We start from the raw sequence: 13,746 nt of genomic DNA, 5'->3' as shown, positions 1-13,746 counted from the left end.
GAGAGACAATGTAATCGACTCCCCAACAGCCCAGACTCCAGGACAGATCATTGTACCCAAGTCTATTAGGACCCTTTCCTCTCCTGCTGATTCCTCTGTAAGCCACTCCTATATAAACCTGTCCACTCGTCTCTACCTCCCAGTAACAGCGTCCAGTCAAACCCTCTGTACACAGAACCTGATAACACTTATCATCAAATCTGTCCTGATGATCAGGGTATGACTGAAGCTCCTCCCCCTCTGGCCGAGTCACCTTCCTGTTGCTCTCAGACAGACAGAGTGTTCTGCTCGCTGTGTTTGGATCCAGTGTGAGACGATGGAAGTCTGATGAGAGAACAAGACAGGAAACATTACAAATATTTAATATTTAAAAAGTATTAAAATATTCACACAGAGAGAGAGAGCGAGAGAGAGAGAGAGATTGGTTTACAGTAACTGAGTACACAATAAGTTAATGTTGTGTAGTTAAAGTACTAATACCTGAGTATTTGTATTACTGGATACTTGTGACTTTCACTACATTTCAAAGACACATATTGTACTTTTAACTCCACTACATTTGTAGGAAGAGAAAACATTTATTTATTATGAATTATTATGCCCTATGTAGTTTTTTTCAGTAAAAATAGCTTGTAGATCGGGTATTTTTATTATGATTGATAGGCTATTAGTGTTGATTTTGTCAACTAAAACTATGACGAAAAATGTTTGTCAACTTTTGTCACTGTGTGAAACTAAATAAAAACTAAACACACATTTAAGATAATATGACTAAGACTGAATTTACTGACAATTTTGTAAAAATAAATAAAAGTAGACTAAAATGTTAGGGAGGGACTAGTGGAGACGAGATCCAGTAGAACTAAAAGACAAGTCATTTTATGTTTGATTCTGCTCGGGTGTTGCGCTCTGAAAATAGCAGATCTACCAGTAAAGCAGGTTGCACAGTGCTGCGTTTTTCGGGCCGAATATCAGGGTGAATTTCGGAGCGCGTGAATAAAAAAATCAACCTCACGTTATGTCAGTCACGTTTGCACACTGACGCCCGTTTCACGCACCACTCGGTCCCTTGCTCTCTCTATCTCTCTCTCTCTCCTTGCCCTGAAAAACGCATTTTGCAACGAAAAACGCAGCAGTGTGCAACCAGCTTAAGACTCCCTAATGGGGAGATAAGCGACCGTCAGGTCACAAGTATACACCAGGGGCCGTGGAGTGGAGCAGTAGTTTGTAGATCGGCTACCTTAGACTATTTTCCCATATTTCTTTCCCAGCGGCGTGGGGGTCTGCGGGGTCCGCGAGGGTCCGCCGGGGTGCCCGAGTTACGGCCTTTTTATTGGGCTGCAGTGTCTGCTGCTAGGTGGGGGTCTAGGTGGGGGTCTGCCGGTAGGCGGTGGGGGTCTACAGGTAGGTGGGGGGGTCCGCCGGTAGGTGGCGGGGGTCTACAGGTAGGTGGGGGGGTCTACAGGTAGGTGGCGGGGGTCTGCCGGTAGGTGGCGGGGGTCTACAGGTAGGTGGGGGGGTCTACAGGTAGGTGGGGGGGGTCCGCCGGTAGGTGGCGGGGGTCCACAGGTAGGTGGCGGGGGTCTGCCGGTAGGTGGCGGGGGTCCGCCGGTAGGTGGCGGGGGTCTGCCGGTAGGTGGCGGGGGTCCGCCGGTAGGTGGCGGGGGTCTGCCGGTAGGTGGGGGGGTCTGCCGGTAGGTGGTGGGGGTCCACAGGTAGGTGGTGGGGGTCCACAGGTAGGTGGCGGGGTTCTGCCGGTAGGTGGTGGGGGTCCACAGGTAGCTGGCGGGGGTCTGCCGGTAGGTGGCGGGGGTCCACAGGTAGGTGGTGGGGGTCCACAGGTAGGTGGCGGAGGTCCACAGGTAGGTGGGGGGTCCACAAGTAGGTGGCGGGGGTCCACAGGTAGGTGGTGGGGGTCCACAGGTAGGTGGTGGGGGTCCACAGGTAGGTGGCGGAGGTCCACAGGTAGGTGGGGGGTCCACAAGTAGGTGGCGGGGGTCCACAGGTAGGTGGTGGGGGTCCACAGGTAGGTGGTGGGGGTCCACAGGTAGGTGGGGGGTCCACAGGTAGGTGGTGGGGGTCCACAGGTAGGTGGCGGGGGTCCACAGGTAGGTGGTGGGGGTCCACAGGTAGGTGGTGGGGGTCCACAGGTAGGTGGTGGGGGTCCACAGGTAGGTGGTGGGGGTCCACAGGTAGGTGGCGGGGGTCCACAGGTAGGTGGCGGGGGTCTACAGGTAGGTGGCGGGGGTCCACAGGTAGGTGGTGGGGGTCCACAGGTAGGTGGGGGGGTCTACAGGTAGGTGGTGGGGGTCCACAGGTAGGTGGCGGGGGTCCACAGGTAGGTGGCGGGGGTCCACAGGTAGGTGGCGGGGGTCCACAGGTAGGTGGTGGGGGTCCACAGGTAGGTGGTGGGGGTCCACAGGTAGGTGGCGGGGTCCACAGGTAGGTGGTGGGGGTCTACAGGTAGGTGGTGGGGGTCCACAGGTAGGTGGTGGGGGTCCACAGGTAGGTGGTGGGGGTCCACAGGTAGGTGGCGGGGTTCTGCCGGTAGGTGGTGGGGGTCCTGCAGGTAGGTGGCGGAGGTCCACAGGTAGGTGGGGGGTCCACAGGTAGGTGGCGGGGGTCCACAGGTAGGTGGCGGGGGTCCACAGGTAGGTGGGGGGTCCACAGGTAGGTGGCGGGGGTCCACAGGTAGGTGGGGGGTCCACAGGTAGGTGGTGGGGGTCCACAGGTAGGTGGCGGGGGTCTGCCGGTAGGTGGCGCGAGCACTTTTGCATCCGTTCTGGAGCACCAGGAGTTGGTGGTCCCCGGGAATTCCCCGTGAGTAGCCCCGTTGGGGTGGTCATTTGGTCATTTTTGCACTTTTTGGCAGCGGCGCCAGGGGGTCCCTGGAGCTCCGGGGGTCCTGGAGGTTGTGGTTTGGCAGGCAAGGAGTGTGTGTGCAAAGTTTAGCATGGATAGGGGTAGAGATATGAGTAGGGCAAAAGTGTGACGTGACGTGACGTGACGTGACAGACAGACTGACTGACAGAAGGACGGACAGACAGCCAGTGGAGCTTTTCATATAGCATATCTACAAGCTCACAACGTGCTGAGATGCAGCGCGTTTTGAGCTTGCAAATCTGCTATTTGTTTGAAAAGCCAAATTATAGGCTTTAAGTGGTTCTGTGTGTATTTTTTATGTATTTATTTTATTAATCTGAAAAGTAACTATCAACTAACCCTGTCAAATAATTGTAGTGGAGTAAAAAGTACAATATAGGTCTGTAGCCAACTGAAAGGAGGAGACAGTGGCCCTCATTTATCAATGGAGTGTAAAAAACAGTAATTCTTTTTTTCCCAAATTTTGCGTAGGCCAAGTTCAAGTGGCATTTATGAACACTTCCTAAAGACACACCTGGAGTACATTTGATCTCAGCCTTGATAAATGCCCAGGCTGAAATTTAAATAACACGCCCTTAAATATTCTTGAAATGCCCGACTTTACGGCCAGAACAAGCGGAATGCGTCCTAACAACGAAAGGAAATCTAATAAACTTCCCTTCATGTCCACGTCCCACACAAACCACACACACACACACACACACACACACACACACACACACACACACACACACACACACACACACACACACACACACACACACACACACACACACACACACACAGCATAGAGTGGAGCCTATAAGCCTATCACTTTTACACTATAATTGTTGTGTTCAAAAGTGATTTTCTTTTTCATGAATGTGTTACTAGTTGTCATTACAAACACATCCATGCCTTGGTTGTCCCACACAAGCCACCACAATCTCATAAATAATGTTTTGGGGTGAGCATTCTGCACAAGTGCCAATCAAAGTGACTGCACTGGCCAATCACAGGGCATCTTTTCCGGGACTTGGCAAAACACATAAAAGCATAACATCTGTTAGCAGAGTGTGATGGCTTGTGTGGGACAACGATGACATGGATGTGTTTGTAAGGACAACTAGTACCACATTCATGAAAAATAAAAACACTTTTGACCACAACAAATAGTGTCAAAGTGATAGGCTTATAGGCTCCACTCTATGCTATGACAGCTGCTGGGTTCTGCTGGGGAAACTGGACAACAGGGGAATTATTGCCTAATAGACCCCATGGACAGTCTTTTTGGATCAATATAAGTAGGAAAATGAGCCTAGAAGTGATTTAGGGCGGAGTTGTCCTTTAACACTTTGCCGTCCGAAATAGAATGGTGGTTGGTAGATTAGCCGTGAAATTTCTATTATTGTATTGTGATCTGAGACATAATATTATGTTTATAAACATGAGCCCGCCGCCCTTCCTTCTTGGACAGCGCCGTTGTTTTTTCTTTTTTTTTTTTCCCCAGGTCATAAACTCACCGTGATTATCTGGTTCTCTGTTGGGATAGAATGGGGGTTTTGGCCGATCATCGATCTCCCCGTGCGTTTCGCGTGCGCGATCCCTTCACGTAAATGTCCCCGCAAATAATCCATGTGTGACTCAAAAGCAGAACTGAAAATTTTCGCTAGCATAGCCCCTAGCATGGCTGCTGTAGGAGCACCAGGGTACAGACAGCAAACGAATGGCTGGGAGTAGCCTTGGAGAAGGAAAGGAGCTGACGTCACCTCTGCTTCATGTCAGACCGTGCATGAGCTATCAATGCACGAGTGGTGACTAGGGAAGGTTAGACGATCGCCGATTTTCGGATCAAAATCATTTATTCCGGTTTTAATGACTAAGTCCGGGAAAGTACGGCGTGGCTGAGACTCCCTGCTGGGATGTGCGATATAGTACGGTTTTAACATTAAGGGGCTCCCCGTGGCTTTGAAAGGGTTAATGACAGATATCCTGGAAACTAAGGCCCCGTACATAAGGTAACGCTCTGTAGAGAAAACGGCGAGGTCCCGGGATATTGCCGTTGCGTTTTGCCTTTTTTATCAAGCGTTCATATGAAGCCGAAATTATGTAGTGTCCATGTCACTGAGTGAACGGCAGAAACGCAAGAAGCAACAACGCACGTTAGGCTTTTTCTTTCCTATAAATAGATATTGAATACCCTCCTCAAAGTTGTAGTTTGGTGGCTGAGCGGTTTAGGCATTCTGTTTTCGGTCCATGAGCCGCGGGTTCGCGTCCCCGCTTGCCCACCGCAGATGGCTTTTTTTTTTTTTTTTCTGTGATAAAGTTATTATTATTATTATTACCCTATTCACATAACTCGATAACGGCGCTGAGTCGGCTCATCGCCTCCGTCATGGATAATAATAATAACTTTATGGACGCAAAAAAAAAAGGTCATCTGAATGCAGTGGTTGCAGAATGAATGAGGCTCTAAGCATTGATGGATGAAGGCTGGCTGGTGTTGAGTGATCTCCAGGTGGCATAAATAAATCCACGGCGCCCACGGGGAAGATGGTGCGCTGTGGGCACAGGTGGAGCGTCGGGTTTCATCATTAACTCCAGCATAGTGTACAGTACTAACTGTATACATTGAGAGACCCCACGGTTATGTTTGGATATAAATTTAACCCAATATCTGTGACGAGTGCAATGCACGTTTGAGTGCTTAAACTATAGCAATCATGTACCGGTATATACAGTATATTTCCCGCACGGGCTAGCCATCTCCCCGGTGGGCCTTGGACCCCCAAATAAATCATCCATAGCGTGCGCTGGGCTGGGCACAGCCAGGTTTGGACCTTCAGGTTTTATCCTTAATAAAGGACTCACGTCACTGTTTAAATTGGATGCTCACAGTCCACGAAAATGTAAGATTACAGCGGCGCCGAGCTGGTCCCGAAAATGCTCTTGCATGCGTTCGTATCTGTGCTTGTTCTGAGCCAGATCTGCAATAGACTGTTAGTGTTAAAGCACTTAATGTAGATTGCTGCCATATCACTAGATTTAAATTGCTTGTCATTGTAATTTGGAAATAAAATCAGCGTGCATGTCCATGACGTAGCCGGCTATATGCTTTTATAAAATGTTATATTTTCACAGGATTATTTATTAGTGTGTTAGATATACATTTTTGAGTGGATACATGTGTCCATTGTCTGTCAGATAGTTAGACAATGCTGCCCTGCATGTCTACAATGGAATAAGAGGTGTAAGATGAATCCTACACCACCTCTGAACTTGACGTGAGATTTGATCCTACCCTACGCCAACGTCAAAGTCACATTGAAATGATAAATGCAGAGACTTGCCTAAATTTCGGTGTACGCCAAAATTGTGATCTGCACCACGTTGATAAATGAGGGCCAGTGTGTTTGGGGGACATTAAGCAGAATGTGTGGCAGAAAGAGGGTTGAACATTACAGAAGGTGTGTCAGGTAGAGGGAGTGTTTTGTTAACAAGCATCAGCTGGTGTGAAGGACCAGGCCAAGAGCAGAGAAACCTCCTGCATTCACTGGAAGCTCTACTGAAGAGCTTTCAGGACAGCATCCAGGGAGGGAGGGGCCAACAGAGGATAAGACACTGTATACAAATACAGACAGACAGACAGACAGACAGACAGACAGACAGACAGACAGACAGACAGATACTCACATCTTGAGAGGAGTTGAGGATTAGGATTAGAATTCCAGAATTCTCCTCCATGTTTCACTCTGTAGGAAGTAGAACAACAATGCATCAATGTCTGACTGTCTAACACAACGCCTCCACTACCTGACACTACAGTGTTTCTGCTACTAGTGAAATGACGGGAATTTGCTAAAATTGTGGGATCTTGCAAAAGAAAAATATGTGTTTTGATTAGAAAAGGTGATTGAAAAGGTGACTCACCCTTTCCTTACTAGGCTACTGTAGTATAACTTTATGAACGTGGCAAAGCTCAGTTTACAAGGAGTGCAATGAATGTTGCATCAAGGTGGATTAATTTAAATTGTCATTATTTGAATTTTAACGGAGCAGATAATATAGACATTATGTTTTATTGAGCAAGGGAAGAGATTATATCTTCTGTCTTGCACAGAGTCGGTGTGCGCACGCACGCACGCACGCACGCACGCACGCACGCACGCACGCACGCACACAAACACACACACACACACACACACACACACACACACACACACAGGAGCACTGTTTTTTCACAGCAGTTTTGCTTCTGTGTGAACAACTGGTGAGGATGACTTTATAAACTTTATTTGGAAAAATGCAGTGGTGGAAAAAGTACATTTTCTACTTAAGTAAAAGTATCAATACTGTATTGTAGAAGTACTCTGTTACAAGTAGCAGTCCATAATTAAAAATTTACTTGAGTAAAAGTACAAAAGTATTGGCATCAAAATCTACTTAAAATACTAAAAGTAAAAGTCCAAAATGTTTGAAAATAGCAGATCTACAAGCTCACAACGTGTCACAATGTGACGCGTTGTGAGCTTGTAGCTTGGCTATTTTCAAATAGCCAAGGTATAAAATAGGGCTAAAGTGGTTTATGTATGTTTTAACATATTATAATTTAGATCAGCAAAGTAACTAGTGTTAATGAAATCTTGCAAGCCCAGCTTATTTTACGTATTTCGCCTGTATATTTTTACTAGCACAATAGACGTTATGCCATTGGAACATGAAACAAGGGAATCACTGCACTAACCAACATGGACACAGTCCAAGTCTACTCACTGCAGAGACTCCAGTCCAGAGAAGTTCTTCAGTCCAGACACCGGCAACACGTTGAAGTTCAAGTCTAATTCTCTCAAATGAGAAGGATTAGATCTGAGAGCTGAGGCCAGAACTTCACAGCTTCTCTCTGACAACCAGCAGTTCATCAGTCTAAATGAGAAATAAAACACACAATGTTGATTGTCTGCTATAAAATACATTATTCTGAGAACCTGCTTACAACCACCTATTAAAGGACCTGGTCTGGATGGACTGTCTGGGTTTTAGAGTAGAGTAACATGAACTAAATAATCTTTACTTAATCTCCCAACAGACAGGAAACAGCAACAGGTTGAAAACAGAAGATCCAGCAAAGAGACTGTAAACAGAGTTTATAAAATGGTTAGTTCCAATACTTGATTCTGATTGGCTGGTTTCTGATTAAACCAGTGTCTAAATGACACAATAATCCACACCTTGAATCAGTTTATATCAAACCCAGGTGCGTTATTTCTTTCCACAGTGTTGTGAAGCTGAACTAGAGAAGGGAGCGCTTGATTTTCTCACAAATCCTGCCGTTCGGGGCTTCTAAGCAACGCCCACACACATAGGACGGTAACCGAGTGCCTCTGGGCGGGGCTTGTAAAAACTCCAAGCGCCCCCCCCCATACCCCATTCTGATTGCAAGTAACAGGTGTGTTGTTTCTGCAGCCTGGCCGGGAACTACTTTCTTGTAGCTGGGAACTACTTTCTTGCAGACCTTGTAGTGAATTATTAGTGAAATAGAACAGTTTTAATTGGTACATGTCTATGATTTTTCATGTTGCCATATTGCAACCGTTTTAGAAAAGCAAGAAGCCACGCGAGGCATGTGGTTACCTGTATTTTATAACGGCTGAGAGGGTTGGAGACACTCGGCTTCGCTTCGTGTCTCACCACGCCTTTCAGATGTTATAAAATACTGGGTAACCACATGCCTCTTGTGGCTTATTGCTTCATTATACACACAAGAACTAACAGGTCAAAGGTCAATTGATGGACAGTTTAAGACAAGTGAAGCTGATAACTGCTGATGTCACAGACACAGGAAGGACATCTGCTGGAGAAAGAGACGATACAGACCAGTGGTGGAATGGAACTAAGTACATTTACTCAACTTCTGTACTTAAGTTTAGTTTACTTTATTTACTTTACTTGATTATGTCACTTTGTATATTTTATACTTCTACTGCACTAAATCTATAGAGGCAAATACTGTAATTTTTACTCATTAATTATTTGAAAACTTTAGTAACCATTTACTTCAGATCTGATTTAGATTATTGCAATATACATAAACCAGCTATTTTATCACCTATTATACACTTTTCATTTCGACAAATTTTGAAAACATAAAAAGGGGCATTCTGCATATTGAGTATTTGGTAATAAAGTGTATTTATTACTTTTACTAGTAACAGAGCTGCATTGTGATATTGCCACTTGGATTTGTTTTACCCTGATACAGACAGACAGTCTTTGAGTGGTTTGAGTGAATTTAGTGAACGTGTACACACTGTAGTTACTGTACCTCCTCATTATCCCACTCAATGTGTGTTACTATGATATCAACCTTATTCATGCCACAATATTCATATTATAATCACATGATAAATCACTGATGGAAATAATGATTGTAAATTAATCTCACCGTAGAGTCTCCAGTCTACAATGAGGACTTTTCAGTGCAGCACAGAGTAGATCCAGTAGATCCAGGTCCAGGTCGTTGTAACTTAAGTCCAGGTGTCTCAGATGGGATGGATTAGAACTGAGAGCTGAAGACACAACTTCCATGTGTTCCTTCAGGAGGCGACGACCAAAGCCAACAAGTCTGTAATTAGAGGTGGTCAATCAGACCACGGTCACACACACACACACACACACACACACACACACACACACACACACACACACACACACACACACACACACACACGTCAAGTCCATTTATTTATAAAGCAGATTTAAAAACAACCAGGTTGACCAAAGTGCTGTACATCATGAGAACGCAGTAAAAACAAATACAATACAAAGCAAAAACAATAGAAACATTTGTAAACATTTAAAACCTTGTAAGAACAGCTATAAAAACAAAACATTTAAGATATAAAACAATGACAGATAAAAGGCACAGGGAGGGAGGGGTCTAGGGCTCAAATGCTAGTGTGAAGAGGTGTGTTTTAAGTCTGATGGAAGGCTGTTCCAGAGAGCTGGGCCAGCCACAGAAAAAGCTCTGTGGTCCCGTCTATGGGTGCCAGTCAAGGCGGGAGAGGGTGGAGTTTGCAACCCCTATGTAAAGGGAGTTGAAGTAATCCAGCCTTGACGAGACAAGGGCATGGATTACTTTCTCTAGGTTCTGGGCCGAAAGAAAATATTTTATTTGTGCTACACACGCACACACACACTCACACACGCGCGCGCGCACGCGCACGCACGCACACACGCGCACATACACACACACACACACACACACAGTTTGTATCAATTAAACGTTGAATTTATTCTAGCACTTTCTACCCAATATTGTGTGTGTGTGTGTGTGTGTGCGTACATGCGTGCGTGCGTTCATGCATGCGTGCATGCACGCATGCGTGCGTGCATGCGTGCATACAATACAGTACATTGTTTCTGTTCTAAGTTTTCAATTCACATGACTACTAACCGAGCCTTTCTGCTGTTCCTCACAGCTGGGATGAGTCTGCGTCGGCTCCACTGGTCTGTGTTGTATTTGTCCAGGTCCAACTCCTCCAGAACATCCTCTGACATCTGCAGCATGTGGGCCAGAGCTGAACACTGGGTTGGAGACAGTGTTGTCTTTGATCTGTCCCCTGACTTCAGGTACTGTTGGATCTCCTGATGCACTGAGTGGTCGTTCATCTCCATCAAACAGTGGAAGATGTTGATACATCTGTCAGGAGAGGCACCGTCATGTTTCATCTCCTTCAGGTTGTTGATGGCTCTCTGGATGCTCTCTGGACTGTACTGTGTCTGAACCAGTAGACCTCCTAACAGACTCTGGTTGGACGGCAGTGAGAGACCATGAAGGAAGCGGAGAAACAGGTCCAGGTGACCATTCTTACTCCATATGGCTTTATAGTTGGCTGCGTCCAGGAAGTTCTCCAAAGAACTGACACCGTCTCCCAGGAATGTCTTCAGGACCTCCATGTTCTTCTGTGTGAAACAGTGGAACAGGTAGACTGCAGCCAGAAACTCCTGGATGATCAGATGAACAAAGCAGTAGACTGCTCTCTGGAAGAGCACGCCCTCTCTTTTGAAGATCTCTGTGCACACTCCTGAGTACAGCGAGGCGTCTTTCACATCCAGACCACACTCTTCCAGGTCTTCTTGGTAGAACATGATGCTGCCTTTCTCCAGATGTTCAAACGCCAGCCTGCCCAGCTTCAGAAGAACCTCCCTGTCCTTCTCCATGATCTGATGTTGATTCTCTCTCTCTTTTCTGTTTCTTTTCTTGTTTCTTCTTTCCCCCTCATGAGGCTCATCATACTTCAGCTCCTTCCTCTTTGTCTGGACCAACAGGAAGTGGCAGCACATGGCAGTCAGGGTCGTGGGCAGCTGTCCTGTCTCGTCTGTCTTCACCATGTCCTCCAGAACGGTAGCGCTGATCCAACAGAAGACTGGGATGTGACACATGATGTGGAGGCTCTTTGACGTCTTCATGTGTGAGATGATTCTGCTGGCCAGCTCCTCATCACTGAATCTCTTCCTGAAATATTCCTCCTTCTGGGGATCTGTGAACCCTCGTACTTCTGTCACCAGGTCAACATATGCAGGAGGGATCTGATTGGCTGCTGCAGGTCTGGTGGTTATCCAGATGAGAGCCAATGGGAGCAGATTCCCCTCGATGAGGTTTGTCAACAGCCCGTCCACTGATGATGTCACTGTGACATCAGAGATGATGTCATTGTTGAAGTTGAAGTACAACCTGCTTTCATCCAAACCATCAAAGATGAAGCCAACCTTCCAGACAGCGAGCTGCTCTGCTGTGACCTTCTTCAACGTTGGATGGAAAACATGGATCAGTGAGAGAAGACTGTGCTGCTCATCTCTGACCAAGTTCAGCTCCCGGAATGAGAAGGGAACCAGGAGAATGACATCTTGATTTTCCAAACCCTTTGCCCAGTCCAGAGCGACCTTACGCACAGAGAAGGTTTTTCCAATGCCAGCGACTCCCTTGGTCAGAACTCTTCTGATTGGTGTCTCTCTGCCAAGGAGGAGGGGCTTAAAGATGTCACAGCAGTTGATTGGTTGGTCATGGAGGGTGTTCTTCTTGGAGAGCGTCTCAAGCTGGTAGACCTCATGTTGGTTATTAACCCCTTCACTCTCTCCCACTGTGATGTAGAGCGCTGTGAAGATGCTGCTGAGGGAGGGCACTTCAGTGACGTCTGTCACACGATCCAGACTGTTCAAAGTGATCTTATAAACCTTTAAATCCTCCTGCACACTGACACCTGCTATGAGAAGACAATGAAGACATTTTAAACATCCAGCTTCATTTATAACTTTACATTCTTACACATTATTAATTTAACCACTTAAATCCCAGCATCTGTATTCTAGGGAAAACTTTGATAGACCATAGAAGATCTACAAACTTACAAGCTGATCTGTAAGCTTGTAGGTTTTCTATTTTCAGCTAAAATGTTTAGAGTGTTGAGTGAAAACAGAAAATACACTAGTATAGAGCCATGAGGGTCTCCACAAAACAACACATGGGGTTTAAGAGTTTAATAAAACTAAGAAAAACAGGCAAAAGAAACAACAGTGGATCACCGGTTTTCATACAGAGTTGATACATGTTTAGCATCATTATTTAAAATGGATACTGATGACACATTGTGGACATTTAGTATGACAATGTCTTCTGTCATTTCAAACATTCCACTTATCAACTGTGTTAATTAATACATTGTGTCCGGTCTTACTCTGTCCACTGCTGGTCTGACTGGGTGTCTTCAGTCCAGGTGTGGTGTGAATGGGTGTGCCGATCTGCATTCTAAAAACACACATTAATTACATTATTCAGTGATATTGAGCACATGAAACTATCATTCCATTATTTACCAGCAAGCACTGTGCAGGAACATAATAGCTTATCTACAAATTCACACTATAATGTGTTGTGAGCTTGGAGGCTATGGCCTCGTCTATATTTGCTGTGTGTGGTTGTGTGCATGCGTCTGTGTGCGTTGTGTTGTTTTGGGGTGTGTGTGTGTGTGTGTGTGTGTGCGTGTGTGTGTGTGTGTGTGTGTGTGTGTGTGTGTGTGTGTGTGTGTGTGTGTGTGTGTGTGTGTGTGTGTGTAAAGGCTCAGGCGAAGATTATCCATTAACATTTTGCATCCAAGTCTACTCAGATGTAGACCATCTGCAATGAAAAGGGATGGGCGATCCCAGAATAGGAAAAAGTTATTTATATAGTGAAAGTTAATATAGTGGCAGCTCGTTTGGAGCCAGTAATGCAGCGATATCACACGGCTGAGGCGGATATCTCTGCGATTCAGCGTGGCCAATGGTCCAGAGATTAGGGAGGATGAAGATCTTTTTCAAGTTGGACCTACATTCCTCTGAGAGATGGTCGTTGGTTCCACCATGGAGAAGGATGCTTGTAATGGTGAGGATATCATGAGTGGTTGCACCCATGGGAAACAGTAGATTTTTGCATTGAAGAATTGGACATGTTTCGTGATCAAGTCCCCGATGATAGCCATGGAGGGAGTAAACCAGTAAGACTCCCTAATCGGGAGATAATCGACCGTCAGGTCGCAGCGTGATTTTACGTCAAAAAATGTGTTAAAAAATCAGCCTGATGGTGGTGCTATATGGGACAGATCCATGTTGTGTAGCGATTTGTGTGATTTTAGGGCAAAAACTGTGGGAGCAGTGTTCAAAAATGTGTTTTAAAAAATCGGCCTGAAGGTGGCGCTATATGGGACAGATCCATGTTGAAGACATGAGTGTAGACATACCGTGTACCGATTTGCGTGATTTTAGGGCAGAAATTGTAGGAGCTGTGTCCGTACATGTGTTTTGCAAGAACCGGCCTCATGGTGGCGCTAGAAGAGGGGCATGTGAGAA

General features: G+C 46.0%; 1 protein-coding gene across 1 annotated transcript; it reads right to left on the bottom strand.

Moving 5' to 3' along the window:
* Positions 1 to 10,299: 10,299 nt before the first annotated feature.
* Positions 10,300 to 12,666, bottom strand: LOC308289649 (protein NLRC3-like; the record flags this gene model as incomplete). The annotated part of the gene is made up of 2 exons (XM_080731392.1): positions 10,300 to 12,056; positions 12,597 to 12,666. The coding sequence occupies 2 exons, from the start codon at positions 12,664 to 12,666 to the stop codon at positions 10,300 to 10,302; spliced, it is 1,827 nt and encodes a 608-aa protein (XP_080587518.1).
* Between the last annotated feature and the right edge of the window lie 1,080 nt (positions 12,667 to 13,746).

Source organism: Nannobrachium achirus, assembly GCF_963921795.1.
Source record: "Nannobrachium achirus genome assembly, chromosome: 1".
NCBI lineage: Eukaryota > Metazoa > Chordata > Actinopteri > Myctophiformes > Myctophidae > Nannobrachium > Nannobrachium achirus.
The sequence above is the reverse complement of the archived record's forward strand: the minus strand, read 5'-3'. Positions and strand labels throughout refer to the sequence as shown.